Here is a 21058-nt window from a genome sequence, read left to right as displayed (position 1 = left end):
TCTTATTGAGCGAGAACATAAGAAGATGGCTTATTCGCAATGGAAAAGTAAAAAGAATCACTTATAATCTGAGGTGTTGGGAATGGTTTTACGGGTAATGTCTGTTTCAATCATTTTAGCTATGTAAAGTAGGTTCAATTTTCTGTTTTAAACGTAAAATAACGTAAGAAGGTAGCGTAACAATGAAACGCTACGTTACGCAACAGGCGAAAATATAAAGTCAAAAGTTAAAAAATTTACTGTTTTCGTCAATTTAATGTTCATTTAAAAACTACATTTAAAATGTTAATAATAAAACTAGATAACTATTAACATGACAGTGTATGCTAAAAAAAACTTCAAATCAGAGAACAGACTTCTTTAAAAGTTTGGGAGTGAGAGTAAGTCTTCAAAAAAGAGAAAAATGTATTTCCTGAGTCTAAACACTGGTCTGGTAAATAAGAGGAGGAACTAAACAGCAATGTAAATAAGCTGCAATCAGCTCCAATAATAAACACTGTGAAAATAAACAAGTGGCAGACCTCACTAAACACCACTGACGCCATTCCTATTTCAACAACCCCCCCCCCAAGCTCCTTATCCATCCCAACCCACACTTCTACAAAGATTTTGAAAGAAAAATGATGCTTACAGATATCTAGACGCCTATGTTTCACCTGTTGTACAACTGGATTCCCTCCTGTTTGCTTCACACAAGTTTACACTCACCACAGTCTAACCAAAAAATGATTACAGGCTTTAGAATACTCGTAACATTCATCCGGAAACAATGAACTTCAAAACCCCAGGAAGGTAAGAAAAATGCAAGACAAGAATACATTCCTCCATTGAGTTCATGAAATCTTCAATACTCAAATCAATTCTTCAATACGCCCACTTACCGACTTCTACACTTCCCATCCAGTTAGCATCCACTGAACATCCAAGAAAAGTGAGATGCCTACAGACGTAAAGAAATGTAATAATTTCTGACAAACGGTTTAAAGAAATTTCCTTGAAGAAAATCGTAGGCGGATCCAAAGGCCAATCCAAACCCGTTGGTCTTCAAGATCTCTTGAGATCCTCGAACAACAGCTTCAGCGTATTGTCGATCCAAACCACCTTCCAGCAGAACTTACGAAGTTCTGTCTGGTCATCACGTCCCCTCCGCACACCCCTCCCCAACAGGACATCCTGAAGCTCACATGAACACAATGGCAGCCCTCACCGTCCACATACGAACCCAACGTGGAAGTTACATCATCAAGCAAAAATGGCATTGTTTTTTCTCGCTTTTCCCCTCCTCCCTGGGAAATCAGGCACTAGTCAGGCATGCTAATCAATTTCACCTCCAAATCTAGAGGGAAGAGCTGATAAAACATTGACCAGACCAAACATTGTTCCCCTCTGGGACTGAGTTTAGATGTTTCCCACAGAAGATACCAAACTTATCTGTGCCGATACGGATGACACTCGCACGTCCTCACGTCGGAGGTGGTTAAAATGAATTCTTAGGTTTGCTGGACACCAAAGAGCTAGAAGAGATGCATGGGCAGCACTTAGTAGAAAAACCCCTGAGTCAGTGGGGTGAGGGAGGGGGGCTTCTGAAGGCCGTAGGTGATGAGAGGTAAAGAGTCGCCGGACTAATGGGAACTACCACAGATGAGAACAAACACGGCCCCTTTTTGCTGGCACCCCATGAGAGACATAATACCACAAATTACATTCCCAGTATTACAAGAGTCCCAAGATTCTGAGTGTTCAAATAATCAAGGACAGGACGCACAAGGTTGCTCAACATCGGCACATACCTTCCCATCGGGATCCATCGTTCCAAGAGGTTGGGAGTTTGCATAGCGATGCTCGCATAACGTTCTGGACTCAGTTCCTCCCTAGAGACTCCGCGGAGGTTTGCCTAAACTCCCGCTGGTCCCTATCTCATCCCGAGGCCCAGCCAGCGGGGTCAGTGTCACATTTTTGCAGCGGACGCATGTGCCGGGCTGAACATGAGAGAAATGGGACTGTTCAAACTCCACGGTGGAGTTCTTATCATGCTTGGAGCTCCCCGATCCGGATATTCAACTTTCTCGTATTGTAATCTCGGAGCTACAGAGCAAGAATACTGATTGTTTAAGGGTCATATTACAAACGTTTTACTGTGTGTGTGTGTGTGTGTGTGTGTGTGTGTGTCTGAGACAGGCAGAGAAGGCGTGTGTATGAAAAATAAGATTCATTTTGACCCTCTAGTGGAGGCAGCTGGTATTGCACTCTAATTTGACTTGGGATACTTACTGTACAAGTTATACAATCAGATGCTTAGTGACTTGTTTTTTGCTATAATCCCACCTAGAAAGCTACAAAAGGATTATCAAACTATTTTGAAAGTGAAGGCCAAAGGGCTCCGAGATGTGTTTATACAGAAACATCACATGACCTGCCATGAGCCCGACTGTCAAAACAAAGCTGGGCATTCAGCCTCAGTTCCCAATAACACTGCAAAGCGCAAGTGACCGCATAACAAACCACGTCCTGTCATTAATCACAACCTGCTTCTGTTTGTGTTAACCAATAAGAACCCACAGCCTTTTAAACAGTAAATGGTGTTCATAGCTTAGTGGGTAAAGCAATGTATCAGCAGATCAAAGCTAACAGGTTTGATTCCAAGGGAACACACACGTGCTGATAAAAACGTTATAATCTGAAGAGCACTGGATAAACGAATCAAACAAACGCATAACTGTAATATTGACTATATTGACAGATTTTGGGGTTGAATCGCATAAGCCTAAAAAGCAATTGAACATCTAAGGCTGTGTTCAAATTTGACTTCTTTTTTTTAAGCTGCTAGCATCTGTTTTACATTATAAACCTATGGAGTAAACCATGTTTTCAAATTCGCATTTTTTGCAGCTAATAGCGTGTTTTGAAGTTGAAAAAAGTTCAACTTTTCTGAAAAGAAACGGCCTACGTTTTTAAATATTTATTGGTTATATCTGTTCCTCTGAGATGCCCTTCGTGCACAAAGACGGCCTCTCAAGTCATTGCCAGCTGCTATTTGCAACCACAACTCTTGTTTCCTAAAAAGTGCATTGTCAAAAGAAGTCAAACAGCCTAAAGTAATGGTTCACCCAAAATGTAAAATCATTTTATTCATGAATGCTGATGACAAAACAACATTTCTCCCCATTGACTTCCATTTTAATGGACACGAAACAATCGAGACATTTCACAAAATATCTTTTTTGTCTTTTACAGAAAGAAAGAAGCTCATAGGTTTTAAAAGACATAAGGGTGAATAAAATATTTTTTTTGTGTAGGATCTATTGTCAGAAATGCAATATAATATACGTAAATACATATACATTCAAAGGTGACTTTACATATTACTTTAGAATGAGCTATTTCTATCTACATACTCCGTGGTTCCCTTACATGGAATTGACCATGTTGTTTCTACACTAAACGGCAAACTGCTCTACACAGTGCGTTTCGTGAATACGTTATCTACTTAAGCAAAGAATCGAAAACGTGACGACTAGACGCCGCTAAAGTCTTCTCTGAGAATTGTTTGTCTTAAGTATAACATTAAAAGGATAAAAATTAAAAAGAGAAATATTGCATTCTAGATATTGTATTTTATTCTACACTGGTATGAACTTGAAAGATTTTGCCATAGAAATGTCCTTGTGAATTAAAAATGATTCCCATGAAATGGCTCAGAACAAACGTATTTCTGAGAAACGCACAAACTTTTATTATCAGATGATAACGCTAACCCGCATGGGTTTATATTTTGCTATCAAGGGACATTTCTTACATTTTAAAGTGTGCTGTAATTGTGCACTTTGGCCCACGCCACACAAACTCAACACCGCCTCCCCACAGGTCAAAATGTTATTCTTCCCTTGGCAAAACCACAGTGTTTCATCATCATCGCCCATGTGTGTTTTAGGCCTCAAGCGAGGATATAGATGATATGCTGATACTCCTGGCATTCTTGTCCAGAAGCCAGCTGAGGAATCTCCCCGCATGGAGATGCAAATCTCTCCGTGAGGAACCAGGCAATGAAACGAGATTCTTCTCCTTCAACAAGAACATTGTGTTCGGAGCAAGTGTTTGCCCCTCCACACACGTGCGTACAAACAAACACACACAGAAGTGAATAGTTCTGCTTTTCAAACCCCACCGCAATGTGGGAGAACTTCCTATAGTGAGAGACAAAGATATCTCTTTTTAAAGGACTTTCTCATGCATTTCAACACTCTTTGTGCACATATGTTCGGTGAGACCGGTAATCCTTCTAGAAAATTATCTCCGGCAATTTCAGGTGTATTGTTACCAGCTCAGAGACACAGAGTTGCATTTCATGACTGAGTTACATTAGCCCCGAATTTTGTCTCGATTCGCAGTCGAGTTGAGTTTGTCGTCAAGCGTCATTTAAAGAATATAATGAAGTAAATGATGGGCACAGATGATAACTTCACCTTGAATAGTTTAATCATACATTACACTACAACTCAATTTTTTTTACAATTTGTTCAGATTTTAATAGTCGTGTCATCCTTAAAAGAATAGTTCACTCCAAAATGAAAATGTTGTCTTCATTTACTCACCATCAAGTTAACATTTTACTACAATTATGAAGATCCAAGAACTGTTTGGTTACAAGCATTCTTCCGAATATATTTCTCTGTGTTCATTGGACAAAGAAATGTATACAGATTTGGCACAACTCGAGGGTCAGTAAATGATGGCAGATTTAAATTTTTGGGTGAACTGTTCATTTGCAGCGATAGTAAACATTCTGTCATCATTTTCTTAGCCTCTTGTCATATCAATCCTGTATGACTTTCCTCCTACCAATGAACACCAAAGAAGATATTCTGAAGAATGTTGTATACTGGCCCCCATTCACTTGCATAGGTTTTGCGTCCAAACACTAGGAGTGAATGGGGGCCAATGCTGTTCGGTAACCGACTATCTTCAAAATAGCTTATTTTGTGTTCTGGAGAAGAAGAAATTCATAAAGGTTGGAAGAGGTTGAGCGAACGATAACCGGATTTTCACTTTTGGGTGACCTATCACTTTAAGGGAGGATAAATAGGAAGTTTGAGGATGCAGTTAGTAATAAGTTAGTTTTCTGCTTTACGTCAAAGTGAAGTGGGAGAGGATGAGCAAGAGCGTAGCTCACCTTTGACCTTTGCAATGAGGGTTCCTGCAGCACTGAGGATCTCCACTGAATTAAGGGAGTGATGTTTGGAAATCAAAGCTTTCAATACACGTAACAACTCCCCCAGACGCTCATGAACCACTTGGTGCAGACAGTCCTGGTGTTCTGAAACGCACATAAAAACACACTTCAGGAATGATCGGAAACATTACACAATCACACTTGTGTTATCGTGTTAATTTGACACCTGACAACCCTGAAATCAAACACCTAACATGATGGTTTTAGGAGTTTCTAAATAAATATTTTCTTTAGATAAAACTCTTTAGTTTCCATAAGCACACACGGTTCAAACCCGTCTGATCACTACATATCTTGAGTCTTCAGACAGTGTCATCAAATTTCTTCAAGTACGATTTCAAATACATCCGCCTTTATTATGTTATTTCCGCCTGCTGACATTGTTTGGTCATGCATTGAAGAGAGTGCCAAACAGCCTCATGGTTTTAAAAATATCAAACAGAAACTAAAAATATAAACATGGATCACACACATTCTTGTGAACCATTTTGCTCGTAGATTTGCCAGAACAGACAAATACACACCAACATATTCAGAAGTACCGTGATCAGCCTCATCAAAGCCACATTTGTGCTGACAGTGGCCTCTGGATTACCCGCCGCATGGAAAAGGGGGATCAGGAGGATTTTACCCCTTCTACCCCCTTTTTTCCACTCGATCTCTTTTCCCGTAGAGCAACAAAAAGGTGGAACTAATGTTGGCGTGGATGGTGCCTGCCACTATTAAAAAGTTCTTGCCAACTAGTTGGATACATTCGCTGAAACTGTGAATTTTGACATCCAAGGTTTCAGAAGGACAGCGACGATTTTTAGAAACCTATGATTTCTATAAACATTTATGTCTAAAATGTTTCCTACTATTTAGAAAAGTAAAAGGCACTTAAAGTTGGGTCATATTGAGGATATAGCTGTGCCTAACAACAACCTTCAGTCGTAACTATCTACCACTGGCCCAGCACTTTCTTGTAGCTTCAGCATTCATTTATCTTCATCAGGTGTCAAGCATATCCACTCCCTGTTGAGACAACCTGGTGCTGCCTTATGAGAACTGAACCAAGCTTTTGTTTCGAACTTCTTCAGCCGATATTCTCAAGCTCCCCTCCTGTTCATGAGATGCCGACCCTGCTTATCTAACCTAGACACCCCTTACTGTATTACACATCAGCTGAAGCTATAACATTTGCACGTTTTCTTTCCCGTGACTCTTCGTAACTGAATGAATAAATGAGTAAAAGATTCGTTTGTTGTGATGCCTTACAAAAAACATGTTTCCAAGGTAAACTCAACTAATGGGCCAATGCGGCCTGCCAAAAATCAAGAGCAACTTTTAAAGATCTAAACTGTTTCTAAATAATGACGTAATTTGCTTTAAGCAGATTGCATTTACATTTACAGTTTGTTCCTCTGGAAAAATGACTCCTCCGGCCCTACACAGATTTTTCTCCAATCGTCTGCTCTAGACTGGAAATATCCTTCCCCAAAAAAACTCCTGCATCAGGTTTGGAGCAAATCATGATTGACAGCTGTGATGTCCTGTAACCCTTTGGCCGTTTAAAAAAGTGGGATAATCACTTCGTCTATATGTCCTACCCAACAACATTAACACAAAAAAGAAAACAGATCAAGAAGGTAATTGGGGTTTTGACGCCAATATCTTTTTTGTGTAAATTAACAAATATCAGTTATTGAGCAAATGAACAAAAAACACAGATTTGACACACCGATTTTCAACGATAAACTTATAATGATGATTTATAATCTAAGCTTTCAGATTCGATTTAGCGGGTAACATCAGTTTGATGATAAAGTTACCTGTAATTGGATGTTTCAAACAGAGATGGCGATAGAGAGAAAGAACAGACGATATGGATTTAAGTACACCAACCATAATCATCTGGCAAAGTATAATCCTAATTTAAATACATTTAAATCATTGCAAAATTTCATCTGATGTAGGCTAGTTTTTGTGACACTGTTATATGAAGCGTCATTTTACAAATCTGAAAACATTTACCAAAACATTTTTTTCTTCAACAATCTTTTGACGTTATCATAATTAACAAGTTTTAAAGCGAGAATGACAGCGAGCAATGAGATATACGGCGAGGCACAGGAAACCAAAGAGGATTTCACACCATCATGTGAATACGCCGAGTATAAGCAGGTGGGTCAAAGGTGACCCTAAGCCCAAATCTAAATCTCTTAATTGGTGGGGTCAAATTAAAAAGCCTCTTTTAAAGACATTACATTTTGAATGACAATAGCACACGCACAAAGCAAGGCCCCGTCCCCACACATCGCTCCCATTCACATGCACACACAGCCACGCATCCCGGGTGAGGGGGCCGGTTCAGTTCTGCTCAGTGTGTCTGAACGGAAAGAGAATAGAGGCCACAAGACCCAGGGCCATCAAACACTCTAAACGGCCTACGGATTGTTTGGGCCGATGCTAAAAAACAACCAATTCGCACAACTGAGCCCTAAAACAGCAGGTAGGACATAATGGGTAGAAGCCGATGATTTTAACCCTGATGGGGATTGTTACAATAATGCAGATTCTGTTCTAACCGGGGACCGTAAGGGGCCAAATGCGATCACTCACCAACAGATTGAGTTTGCGGGAAGAGACCCCTCGCCCGGCGATGACAGGAAACCTTGTTTAACCAAGAGCAAGCTTTCAACGTGACAAATAAATTCATCCTGATTGGGGGAACCTTCCTTTTGTCTCCGGGGGCCATTTGCAAACAGCGGGGCCGTATTTGGAGCCCTGCACCATGAGGCATTTATGGAACAATAAATCTGTGGGCCTTTCAAAAGTGATGCGAGCGTGGGACTCTATAGGGGAGAGAGAAGCTCAGGGGAAACAAGTAATGTAGAAAGAGAAAGCTGGTCTTCTGAATCTTGAAACTGGGTCCAGTGTTACTTGGTTGAGACTGGATGGGGGGGTGGGTTGGTGGCTGCGGGGTTCTAAGAATAAAGCCATCCTGCAGGACCACTGGAGACATTGGGCTCAAAGAACCAATGGCACATTTTCACTATGCTAGCGTCATGGAAACCCAGCATTCCAGTATGGCGATGCCTCTTCAAGTGTGGGAGTGGGAAAAAGGGGCCACACATGTAAATACATGAACACACATAATGTCTGCCAAATAAGTACAGCGCCCAGGGCACCTTTTTTAGACAATAATGCTCCTCAGAACTACACGATAACAATTAGCTCTTGATTTTACGCTTGCAAGTGTGTTACAACTGGAATGACATGTTGAATGAAGAATGCATAGAATGACACATTAGGCACCTCATAAAAAGTCAGTTTGTTGGCTCAAAAGACAATTTTGTACGATATGGCGAAATAAGTCTACTGGCATAAAGAACACTTCAAAAATTATTAATGTTGCCATTGCCAGTGCATTACATACTTATTGAATTAAGTGGAAGTATGCTAAATGTGGAACGAATCAAAACAATCCCAACTTTTTCCCAATGACCTTTTCATCATGGTAATGAAACCCTCCTTTGAAAGGGGGAAGAAAAAAGAAAGCTCCAACCATCTAACAGAATTCGGTTTTGTGAAATCCCTCTTCCTACGACCCTAACCGACTCAATCATGCATTACTAATCACAAGAACAATGTATTATTAAAGCTTCTGAATATCTGTCAGATGGCCGGCAGGGCCTTCCAGACCACAGACGGTGTGAAATCACTAAACGTGTCCCAATTCAGCTCACAGAGGCCCAATCAAATTATAAAAGGCTTACAGTCTTTCAAGTAGTCCATGACAACATTTCAGAGTCTACGTGAGGCTCGACCACACTCTATCAAGGATTATACAAACCAGCAATTAAAGGATTGAAAATCAATTTTTCATTAGGACCACAGAGGTGGAGCATCTCCCCAAATCGTCGTCCCAGCATGCACAACTACCACCTGCGTGAAAAGTCAACACAAAGGCTCCAAAAATACCCCATTATGGTAATTGCCTGTATCATCTGATCTGAGGTCAACAGCATTACAATCACGTCCAGATTGATGGTGTGAGTAATTTGGCGGTCAACATATGTGGTTACAAGCTTTCTTTATGTCTTTAAAACTTAAAGGCTTGGACTACTTTGCCTTCAACATGCCCTTTTGACCAAAGCGGACAGTTTAAAGCTTAACTCTGCGCTTACGACCCACCCGGGGAATTTTCTGTTAAGGTAGGTGGGCCAGGTCCTCCCCGTGACAGAATCTCCTGGGATCAGGATATTACATGGATCCACAGTAAAGGGGCCTTTGCATTTAGCATCTCCCCCTGCCCCGAAGTACCCTGCTGATTCACCTTTCATCCACTCTTTCCCATGACTTCACACAAAGGGCCGACATTTAAAAGAGACTCACACACACAGACTTTGACTGGATGTTGAAAGAGGCTTTAATTTGGGTCTGCAGGTAGAACATTGAAAATAGCTAGAGAAAGTAAGTGTTCAGACAAACTCTGAATACTGACAAGTTACATGGAAATAAAAAACAAGTTCTTAGTATTTTTAAGTTTTAAGCATTTCAACATGAATTTTACGATGTAGTGTGTCCACAACTTTTTTGTTGTCGTTTAAAACTAATAGTTATTGGCAGGGCTGTACAGTACGACATATATGGCTACGAAAAAAATCGGTCTGTGCTAGGAAAACATTTAATAGTGTAGCACTCGTGCGATACAGTATGGCAGGTACATTAGACAGAGCCGCTTGTTTGTGTGAAGTGCGTTTGTCGTTATCTTGTTTCTTGTGTTCGTAACTAATGACGTACCACTATTTATTTTCGTTTTAGAAATTAAAACTTGTACTCCGGCTGCATCGAGTCCATTGATCTAGATCCTTCTATCTGCGCGATGCTGGAAAACATAGACATCCGCTTCCGTGATTCCTTCTAACATGTTATTTATATTCAGTATGTCCTCTGCTTATTCTGCATGTCTATGAGTGAATGAGTTGCACACTTCAACATGTTACAAGCGTGACACTCATTTGTAGTGTTTAGTATTTCACTATAATAGTAAAAAGAACAATATTAATATAAGTATCTCAACAACGTTAACGTCACAAACCTGTGGACCAGCTAGATATTCTTTGGTAGCCTTCAGTGACATTGCAGGGTCAAAGAAATGTTCAAGTACCATGAGCAATCAGGAAAGAACTCAGGCCTGATTGTCAAGAAGCCTATAAACCCTTCACTTTGAGAACTCAATACTATGAGGCGACCCCCAAACAAATGTAAAATCACTTGAGGTGATTCATCTCAGGTGATTGAAGAACAACAGACTTTAAAACCAAACCACAAGTTATGCTGAAACCTTCACATCTATAATACTTCAAAACCTTGTTCTGCAGCCAGCACCATATTTATCTACAGACCGCTCCCTCTGCATATAAATCAGGCATCTTGCATGGGGACAGGAACGTGCTTGTGTCTTTCATTTGACCACAGAGCTGTCAATCAGTAAGTAAACAAAAAAGACAGACAACACTCCCTCTTGTTCTTCATGTTTATGAGAAGAACTGAACCCCAGAGTTACAGCTATTCAAGGGGTCTAAAATATCTCCCACAGAGCAACGGTCTTCCTTTGAACAGAGACAGCTCTGCGTCCACCCCACGGATAACCGTGACCAAAGATAATATATATTAACAAGATGTGCCACTGCCGTTACAATGAATGGAGAGGAAAGCAACGCTCAATATGGCCGCTTTAGCAAAGAAAGACCTGTGACAACCCATCTCTGAGCATCCAGATCTGACCTCCAGTCTACTTTGCATGCTGGAGAAGGTGAGACCAAATGATAATGCGTTGGATCTGTCAGATGTCTAGCAGAACAAAATACAAAAGAACGTTCATAATGGTCCCATCCTGCCCATCATACCAATGATAAGAACCAAATGAAATGATTCATCACGTTGCATACATTCCTATCACAATCTTTATTTTCTCAGGTTCCCCGCTGTCAGTGAAAATGCATCTGGTCGCACACCCAACCAACCCCACTCGCGCAATTGACCATGATGTCAGTGAGAAAAACCAGACAGCCGTTGGTTACCAAGGATAAGCCATGGACGGTGTTTCCCTTCTCAACACGAAGCTGTTTCACTTTGATGGGCTTTCTGGGAGCTCAGGCGTCAGATGCAAAACAGGGCCAATTAATCTTAAACCACTCATGACTTGTACCAGGAACCCATGACTCGACAACAGGATTCAAGTCAAATCAAGAAGACGGGCCTATTTAATTATGCAGGGCTACGATAGGATCTCACGTGTGGATTTGTAAAAGAAATTAGGTCAATTCTTCATGTTAGGGGGTGACAAGACCTTCCCAGACATTTTTAATCCAGAGTTGTGAGGAGCATTCAGTGGCCAAAACACAGGATAAATTTGCCATCCTGGTTTCAAATCCCTAATCTAAAGCAGTGGGGGTTGTTTTGTATGTAGGTTAATCTCTTGACCATATTTGCAACAGAGATAAAAGTCAAAGCTACTGGTGTCCCACCGGTTTCATAGTGCCATCGACCAACTTTCGCATTTCAGTATTTAAAGACTGTTTAGCATGCCTTTGTGTTCACACCAAACCTCACTCGCTGTTCTGAATCGTCCTCATTCCAGAATTTTCTCACGTTTTCAGTGAAGATCTCTAGACAAATGCTTGATGGATTTGACAGCGGTGACTTCTCTCTGAAATTTCAGCTTCAAGCTAACAACATGCAGGCACATTTACTAAAAAACACATCATGCTGATATTTAATATATTTGACTCTTGTAGATTAGTCTAATTCAATTTATTTTAAAGAATCATTGCTCTGATAAAATTCTGTTGCTTTGACAAACGTTTGACATACAAATGACATACTTCAACTGATACCATACAATGCATATTATATTTGACATTGACTCATCTTACACATTACAAGCCGATTGATGTCAAGGTTTCAACAACAACCTGTCCTGTGACAAATTTCCACCAACTACCGTAACATAATCGTACAGAGAGAGAGAAGAGACAAACGGAGAGAGATATAAAGAACCAACACAAATCTTATTGAAGCATGGCTAACCATTAAACTCCACATTTCAACAAAGACCCTTATGTCCACTGGTACAGTCAGCACTGAAAACTCACAGACAGTAAAGTCTTATCTGTTATTCTCGGTGTCACCCTGCCCCACGCTCAGCTCTCCTACACGGCTCTAATCTCTACTCCATGCCCACCTCCTAATGTGCTCCATGACTGATAAGCTATGAAGTCTTTAAGAAAAAAGCAAACCCCAAGACAAATAATTTACCAAATACCGATTTCATAAATACTTCATTAATAATTGTTTCAGAATTGAGAAAAAAAGGAATGAACAATAGTTTGAAAACAATACGTAACTATTCTAGCCAATCCACCATTGCGACGCACCGTTCTAAGAACGTTCTGATACGGTTACAGTTATGTTTCCACGTCAGCCCGGTTCGACACGGCACCATTACAAACTGTTCACGGCTCAGAATCTTCGGCACGGATATCGATTCTGATGTTGCGGTTCGATTCCGATTCACACGTGCTCGATTCGTTTCGAGTCAATGAATATAGATGTAATACAGATCCTATAGATATTACAAAAAAGATCATAAATATCACATTACAATGGTGAATTAAAAAACGAAATGAAGAGCCACAAACCTGTATATTAAACTTTAAACGCACTTATGTATATTGAAACAGAACAGGTTATTTTACATTTAAGATACAGTATAACAAACTTAATTGCACAAAATTAAAGGGTAAAGAGGGGCTGCAATCATATGAACCGCCGCCTTTCATGTGAAGGTGATGTTAAATTCGACGACAAACCAACATCTGCTATGTTAATGAAGCGATATGACCCCTGTGGTAACATCCGCCTGTTGTAAAAAGTGATGAATCGATTTTAAAACCTTGTACTTACCTTACACCAATTCACAATGGTAAGATTATAGTAATGATTTGTAATTTGAGTGGTCGAGTGTCATTTGACTTCAACCCAAGTTTATAAAATAACTCTCTAAGTAACCTGCAACTTGATGGTTCAAACAGAGACGGCGATAGAGAAGCAAAATGATGAATTGAAGAATTATTCATTCTTCTCATGGTTACATCCATGTCTGTGTTTGGTAGACACGTTCATTCAAAGCACCTTACAGAAGATTAAAGCTATACAGTACAGTTTAACAATGTTTGTGACGATCGCATGAACTGATTCTAAAATAATCCAGAAAATTATTGAATTGTTTCAATAAAAAAGAAAAAAAACATTACTGCTCCATCTGAATCAGTTCAAGAACAGAGACATTCCACAATCATAAACATAAGTTAAAAAGTTTCATTAGTTTTCTGAATACAAACAGGTTCTACTAATGAAACAAGAAAGAGTAACCGGACCTTCAAAGACAGTCGGAACTGAGCTCATTTAAAGCCCCATCCTCAAAGCGACCATGAAAAGAACTCTTTATTAAAATAACCAACTGATGACAACACTGAGCATCTCATATCTAAAGAGATCTGGAGTACAGCTGTACCTCACATGCATTAAAATGCCTGAAAAAGCCACAAAAACGACACAGAATGGCTAAACATAGACTGGAATTTCACAATGAACGATTTCAAACGCAAATCTCTGTAACGGCATTTTGGTTTTCTCAGAGGGCCTCGTGCACAACTATTTTCCCATACAACACTAATGGAACAAAATCAAGTTTTCATTGTCAAATAATAAACTCATATCATAACAGACAGTACACCATATAAAATAGACCCTATTATCCTAAACACTCCCAGATTGACATGAAGTATGACTCCGTGTGATGAGAGTCGGTGACACATTCTTAACAGCTAATAAGTTAAATATATAACCTCAAAGCTGCTCGGAAATGCTGTGAAAAGGTTTGACAAACTCATTCTCACCTTCTACTGCTCAACCGAGAATACGGTGATTCATTGAGAGTGAAAGATTTATGAAACAGAACACTGGAAATGCAGACGTGACTTAAACGGAAAACGCTTCCATGACTCATTTTTAGGAAACATAAAATCAGCTATGCTGACACTAATTTGCATCACCTTCATACAAATACAGCAGCAATGCTGAGAATTCTCAGAAACACGGCATGAATGAACACTGTGCTTCCCAGAACTAATTGGACACATCTGAAACCTTCTCGGGATCATGCGGGTCGTCATTCCGTTGTTTGAAGGTTGACGTTCACAGGGCAAACGGCGTGGGTCACCGGCCTCCGAAATCGCCTCACAATGGGGGCCAGAAAATCACTTTTAGCCGATCAGAAGAAGCCCCCCCATGCACGGCAGGTCGGAGCACAATGTGGTGCCGCTGGAGTTGAAGGGGGTTCTAATCCCACTGATAGACTCTGGCCGCACCCCACGGCGAGGGCAGCCTGGACCCTCCACAAACTCCACAGTTTTCAGAGTCCGTCTCATTTGATTGGAAATTAATTTTGGTTTATAATTTTATTATTATTTATATTAATAAATGTATGTGTAATAAATGTTTTGATAGCATATTACATTTAAAAACATGGTTAACCCATTTACATATTATGGTGAAAATGTGAATGGTGCTTGCCTAAGCAAAACGGCCATGAGGCTAGGGCATCCGCAAGTGGAATCCTTGGGGTTAAATGAGCATTACATCAAACAATAGTAAAAGTGATACTTGCCATTCTAGTATGCACTACCAATTATGTAATTCCTCCAATGCAAAGCACACAAACATCCTATTCTCACAGATTCTGTAACCATAGCATGTGTTAAACATATATATATATATGACTAACATGTCCAGTCATATTGGACCACTGTACCAGGACAGTAGAAATGACAATGGTTTCTCTTGGTCTTTTTGTCCAAAGTGTCCAACATCCAGCAACTGTTGATCTAAGGCACTAAAGCAACAAGTGAGCGTTTGTTCTGGAGGAATGCAGGGTATGTGGGGGGGGATGGGAGAGGAGAGAACTGCTTTTCCCACCCCATCAAAATGATGAGCAGAGACTGAGCAGAGCCAGAAAGGGTCAATATTGATTTAATAGTTAAAAATACACCCAGGTCGGTCTGCTCAAGGCTGCTCGATGCTTGTAACAATCAGGAAACTGGAAAAAGAATCCGAGTGTTATTGGGGTTATGATATATAACAAGGGGCATCCAAAACAGGTGCCATTTGTGTCCACGAATATGAATGTGTGACTTCTGTATTCAGCAAGTTAGAAAATGCAATGCATTAACCATCTCGTGTGATGGACAGGACCACCCAGACAATTTGAAATATGAGGGAAATGTTACAAATGACGATGTGATTATTTACCCATCCTGCACTTTACTGTCCCACAGGAAATCTCCACTCGCCCAGAGTTCACACAGACTTTGGGGATGACCGAAGCAGTAAGCGGACCGATAAACACAAACGCGGCTGTGAACTTCAGAAACGGCAGCAGGTTTTACCAGTCAGCTGATAGGAGTTCGAGTTTTGATTCGGGTGTTTGAGAGGGCGGTTATGTCAATTTCTCAATACGCCTGACATTTGTGTATGATTTCAACAAAGGTGACGTGTGCTTTGAACCGGTGAGTGGCTAACATGAATGCAGCGTCTCCAAAACATCATAAAGAGAGCAGTGAAGCTTGCACACTTTATTTCCCTCGGTGAATAGGGCCAGTATTCATTACAGGCCGTTTTGTTTTTCATTTTCGAAATGGCTGACACATGCCAACCATCCTGTTGCTTCAACACCTGACCAGCTTGACAAATCAAAGACATAGTGGGGACCGAGCGCCTTAAACTACTTTGTAAATCTGAAGATCTTTTTCATTGGACTTGAAATAAAACTTTGAAAAAGTAATTGAGGAAGTTATACGAAATGATAAGTGATCAAATACAAAATCATTTTAAACATGGATAGCTTTCCTGTAGATTAGTGGTTAGAGAATGGCGCTAGCAACGCCAAGGTCATGGGTTCGATCTCAGGGATTGCACATACTCAAATACAAATTTATAGTATCATGCAATGTAAATGTAATATCGCTTTGGATAAAAGCGTCTGCCAAATGCATAAATGTAAATAGATTTCCATTTTCATTTGAGTACACAAGATGCTCAGGATGTGTGGCATTGTGAGGTCATAAAATCCCAAGAAATATATAATTGCAAAAGTATTTTGTTTTAACTTTTCTCTCAATTAGTAATAAAAAGGATAATAAAAATAACATAGAAAGTAGAAGGGGCTTAACAAAAGCTTTTGGCTAAACTTTTTTCACTTAAATTAATATACAATATGCAAATACATTTTAATACATTCTCACACTTTTGGACCACATTCCAAGTCAAGGTAAAGTTAAACCTAACAACAGAAGCTCTGTAATGACACCTGTCATGCCGGCATGATGAACACAGAACACAGAGTTGTTTTAAAGCCAAGTAAAAACCTCATATGGTCACAAAAAACATCCAACAGTAAACATGTACAGTCCAGTTTGCTTTGTTATTTAACAAGATAAAGAATATGTAACTCTCTACCCCAAAACTGAAATACATACTGACCTCAGAGTTCAGGGCCCAAATTGTCAGTTACATCCCAAGCCGGCAGAGACCCCAAAATAATCCAATCCAATTACCAACATGTCCATCAAGTGCGGCCCCTGGGTGAGGTCACGACCTTTAAAGATATTCAAAAATCCCTCTCATTGTGAAGACATCTTTATGGCAGCCGTCTGACTTCACAACTGTGAACCGAGTAAAAAAGCTCTTTTTGTGTAATTAAATCTTTAAAAACTGGATAATGAAATACAATGGTCCACCTCAACATCTCAAGCGGTCTATCTATGCCGTCTAATAATTGCCATTTAAGGTGACATGCTTGACTTCTGCTTTAAAAGAAGAAAACACTAAATTCCTACTATAGCAGACCGCTATTCTCTAAGGACGAGTCTCAAGGTCCCTGCTATTCTTGCATGGGAAAGTCAACTTATGGCCAGAAGCAACCAGCTTGCTCTAAGAACAAATCGAGAAAGAGACAAGACAAAAATAAAGTCACTATCGCATCGGCGCATGTGAATGAACCAGCTGTTTCTAACAAAGCAAAGTAAACTCTCAGCCTGCAGCTGTAAAACAGCGCCTGAGGTTTTCCCGAAGCAAAGGGTTGTTCACTTCCGCGACTTACTACCGACACAACACAGCCATAAACCAAAGGGGTTTAAATACTTTGAATCACGGCAGGGCCGCCGATTCCTAACAACCTCTTTTATGCTTGGGTTCAGCAACGCCCAGTTCGCTACTAACAACTTTGAACTTTGAAGATGTGCACCGATCCAAAACACTTATCGCCAAGATGCTGGCCACATAATGTTCATTTCCTACACAATCTGAAATAAACAGCGTACATGAGCCCTGCAAAAATAAACTGAAGAGTTTTTCTTAATTTAAATGGAAATGTTTATCTAAGGCACAAAAATGACAAATCATGATCTGATTTGCAAGTAATGGTAAATTCATTTAGTCTAATCCGATGCTTTGTCATCAAAGAAAATCGGGCTGGGCAATATACAGAATATTTACAGTATAACAAATATGATTTAGTTGGTGATATTAAATGCATCAACATTGTGATTGTTCTTTAATAGCAAATACACAGTTATATAGATTGGTTTTATGAAGTTATTTATTTTATTATATTTTGTATCTATCAATATTTTATATTTTTGGACCTATCTGAACACAAATCTGAAATTACTACTTAAACTTTATCTGCCCTTCCATTCTCTCCAATCCAGCTTCCTAGAGACCAATTAGCCATCGTTTCTAAAATGACCCTTTCCTGCATTTAGCTAACTTCCAACAGATTCCAGAAAAGCCCTTCGCTGTGAATCAAATGTCCGCGTGTTACTCTGCCTTTCCTCATAATTCCTGCTAATACATGCCACCAAGGCAGAGACACAAAGAGATCTTTTCAAAAATATTTAACCTTTCCTCTTCAAAAGTGCAACCGTTTTGGCATCCTTCTTTCAGATATTTAATAAGGTCACTCTGCGGAAACATTCCACGCCAAAGACTGCCCACCACACTTTGAAAATCACGCCAACAATGTAAGATTGACACAAAGTTTGGAAGGGATCTAAGACAATGCAACACCGGGTCAGCTCTGGTATTCTTACTGTTCACCATCCGTAGCTGCATGCGGAGAAGAGCTGGAAGCCAAAACCAGCGGTCACACACTGCTGGCTCTCAGAGTTACTCTACTACCCAGTTGGGGTCAAGGACCCTCCATCACCCAGGCAAACAAAAGGAGATTCCTACAGACCCTGGACGACACGCCACAGACACAATAGGAGGCTGGAAACACCCCACATCACAAACGCACCCCCTGTCCTTATTAAGGAATACTGAAGTTAGTGCCTGGATCCCATCCAAACGGCGCAGCCTTTAGAATGCGCTAATCGAGCATGCAAGAGCGATCATCCTGTTAATCTGCATTCACTCTTCTCTTATAAAAACATTTCTCGCCGTTATAAATACGCTTCTCTTAGGATTACAGAGTGCTGAGGACAGGTCCTTTAATTACTGTGGAGTTAACAAACGATTAAGGATTTCACATTTCGATTTCTGGATCGGGTGGTTTCGTATCGCTTCGCACAGGCGGCTGTATAAAGTGCCACTGGATAACGGATGAACTCCAGGGTCGATAGAAAACGTTTTCCTATCTCAGCTAAAATAAAGAGATAAGCAAGACGTACGCCATAAACACTGACACTGATCTGCTGTTGCTCTGTCAGCAACATTGGCTCACCCAATGAGTGAGCGATTCCATACGGACAACACTTTATCTCCAAAATGCATGTTAAAAATGCAGACTAGCAACAAACTTTGTTTTGCATTTTGGAGTTGCTGAACGAATATGGTTTATACCCGAAAAAACTTTCCCCAGTTGTTTTCCAAACTGATAAGACATGGAGGTTAATGACCGTGTAACCAAGGACAAACGCTGCACTCCAACAGCAACTCTTACCTTTGGCGTTGAAAGCTTCCTTCAGGTGAAGCAGCACATCTGCAAACCTCCGCACGTCACTGACCAGCTGCATTATGTAGTCAGGATCGGCACCTGCCGTCTCCACACTTTCCGAGCCGGAACTGATGGAGCTCAACGATCCGCTCTTCGCCGTTCGCCCCAAACCCCATGAGCTTGAACCAGTGGACAGGGGGGAAAATTGGGAGTTGGGCAGGCGTGCGATTCCCGGCGGGCGTTTGTTCAATCCTCCACTGCTTTGCTGCAGCATCCCGGCACCGAACATCTCAAATGCATTTATTTTGAAAGGAACCCTGTGCACCGTTCCCTGGAGATTCTCAAATTCCCAGAGCTTCCTCACCACGGACAGCAGGGCCTGTATGCACAACGGTGTAAGGGTATATTTAAACCTCTAATGTTTAAAGACAAGGCCACTTTTGCCCGATTATGCCGAACCTCTTCTATTCACTGGAATGTATTCACATACACAGGGGAGAAATCTAAGCTGCACTTTACAAGCCAAATTTATTTATCCTTCAACGAGCCACAAAAATGATTTACAAAATAAATAATAAAGGAAAATTATAAAGGTCTAACACCGGGCACACTAGTACATGACAATGGTAAATCTTATAAAGAAAACAGATGCAGTACATGCAAACTGTACTGTACTTCAAACTATAAAGAGCATATTAAATAATGACAAAGAAAAAACAACGTTGGAGCGTTTTACAGCTGTAAAAAAGGACATTTATAATAGTCATTTTAATTGCTCTATGGGGATTCCTATAGTCATGGTTTTAATGGAAACTATAATGGTCTCTGGCGGTAATGTGTTCCATTATGTACTGGATGGGAACCAACAGGACATCATAACATCCTACTGGAATAAAACACAATGCATAAAAACTAATGGTTTTAATGGTATTTGTAATGAAAACCATCAGAATATTGCTTTCTCAGCAGTTATGCTCTTGTCTCCTTTGGGATGTGGTGCTGTGTAGATGTAATCCAAAAATAAAACCCCATGTATTTAATACTATTATAATACTAAATGTATTATACAATAAAAACACTCAAATACGTAAATAATACCAACAACACCTGCGGCATGTTAGAAGAGAAAGTTTATCAAACTAACTAAACTCAAGTTGAAAATCTAATGCTGACATCGCACACCGAGACAAGTTGCGTAACCGCATAGCGTCCACGTTATTTAGCGAAGTCTCGGAATTCACTCACGAAATCACAAGAAACGTACAATTACAATGCACACTTACCAAGGAGGCATATGTTGATCATTGCACAGAAATGTATGTACATTAGAAACCCAAACATGTAAAACACCATCACATCCCCGTCCGTCTACCGTAACAGTCCCGTAAACCAAAGTACTGCATTCCAGTCGCGTCTAACGTTCCGCTTGCCATGGCCCCGCCCTCTCGCTTCTGATTGGTTGATTTAAGTGATTGGGAGGGGCCTTTGTCTCCACCCTGTAGCGACAGGTGCCTGCGAGTTCCTCTGATGCACAAAAACTTTGGAAAACTTTGAGTTGATCCGCGAAGAGATTTGATCCATCTAGTGGCTGCTTCTGTCATTTTCTGGGAAGGGGACCTGCAATTATTTTCTTTCCACTTCGTCTTGAAAGTCCCACTTTAACATAAATGACCTTATGCCTGCGTGTTAAATGATTTGCTGATTTTAGAACAATATGAGACTTTTCAATGTTCGGTGATGATGCGGGATATATTGTGCATGTGTCACAGTAATATTGAGGCATA

At 40.3% G+C, this 21058-nt stretch overlaps 1 protein-coding gene across 4 annotated transcripts in view; it reads right to left on the bottom strand.

Annotated features, from left to right (window-relative positions):
- The window catches only part of arhgap29a (Rho GTPase activating protein 29a), a 32421-nt gene extending 11723 nt beyond the window's left edge, over positions 1-20698 (bottom strand). For 2 of the 4 annotated variants that reach the window (XM_079488315.1, XM_079488316.1), the window contains exons 1-3: positions 20558-20698; positions 19281-19653; positions 5171-5314 (exon numbers count right to left, since the gene is read on the bottom strand). In XM_079488315.1, the coding sequence (XP_079344441.1) occupies positions 5171-5314; positions 19281-19563 (427 nt within the window). In that variant the 5' untranslated portion in view covers positions 19564-19653; positions 20558-20698. Of the gene's footprint in view, positions 1-881; positions 1193-5170; positions 5315-19280; positions 19654-20557 lie in introns of those variants that run through there. The other 2 variants (XM_079488317.1, XM_079488318.1) reach the window with 2 other exon arrangements.
- Positions 20699-21058: the final 360 nt, after the last annotated feature.

The sequence above is a fragment of the Barbatula barbatula genome (genome assembly GCF_947034865.1).
Source record: "Barbatula barbatula genome assembly, chromosome: 23".
NCBI classification, from domain to species: domain Eukaryota; kingdom Metazoa; phylum Chordata; class Actinopteri; order Cypriniformes; family Nemacheilidae; genus Barbatula; species Barbatula barbatula.
This window is presented reverse-complemented; position numbering and strand designations above follow the sequence as displayed.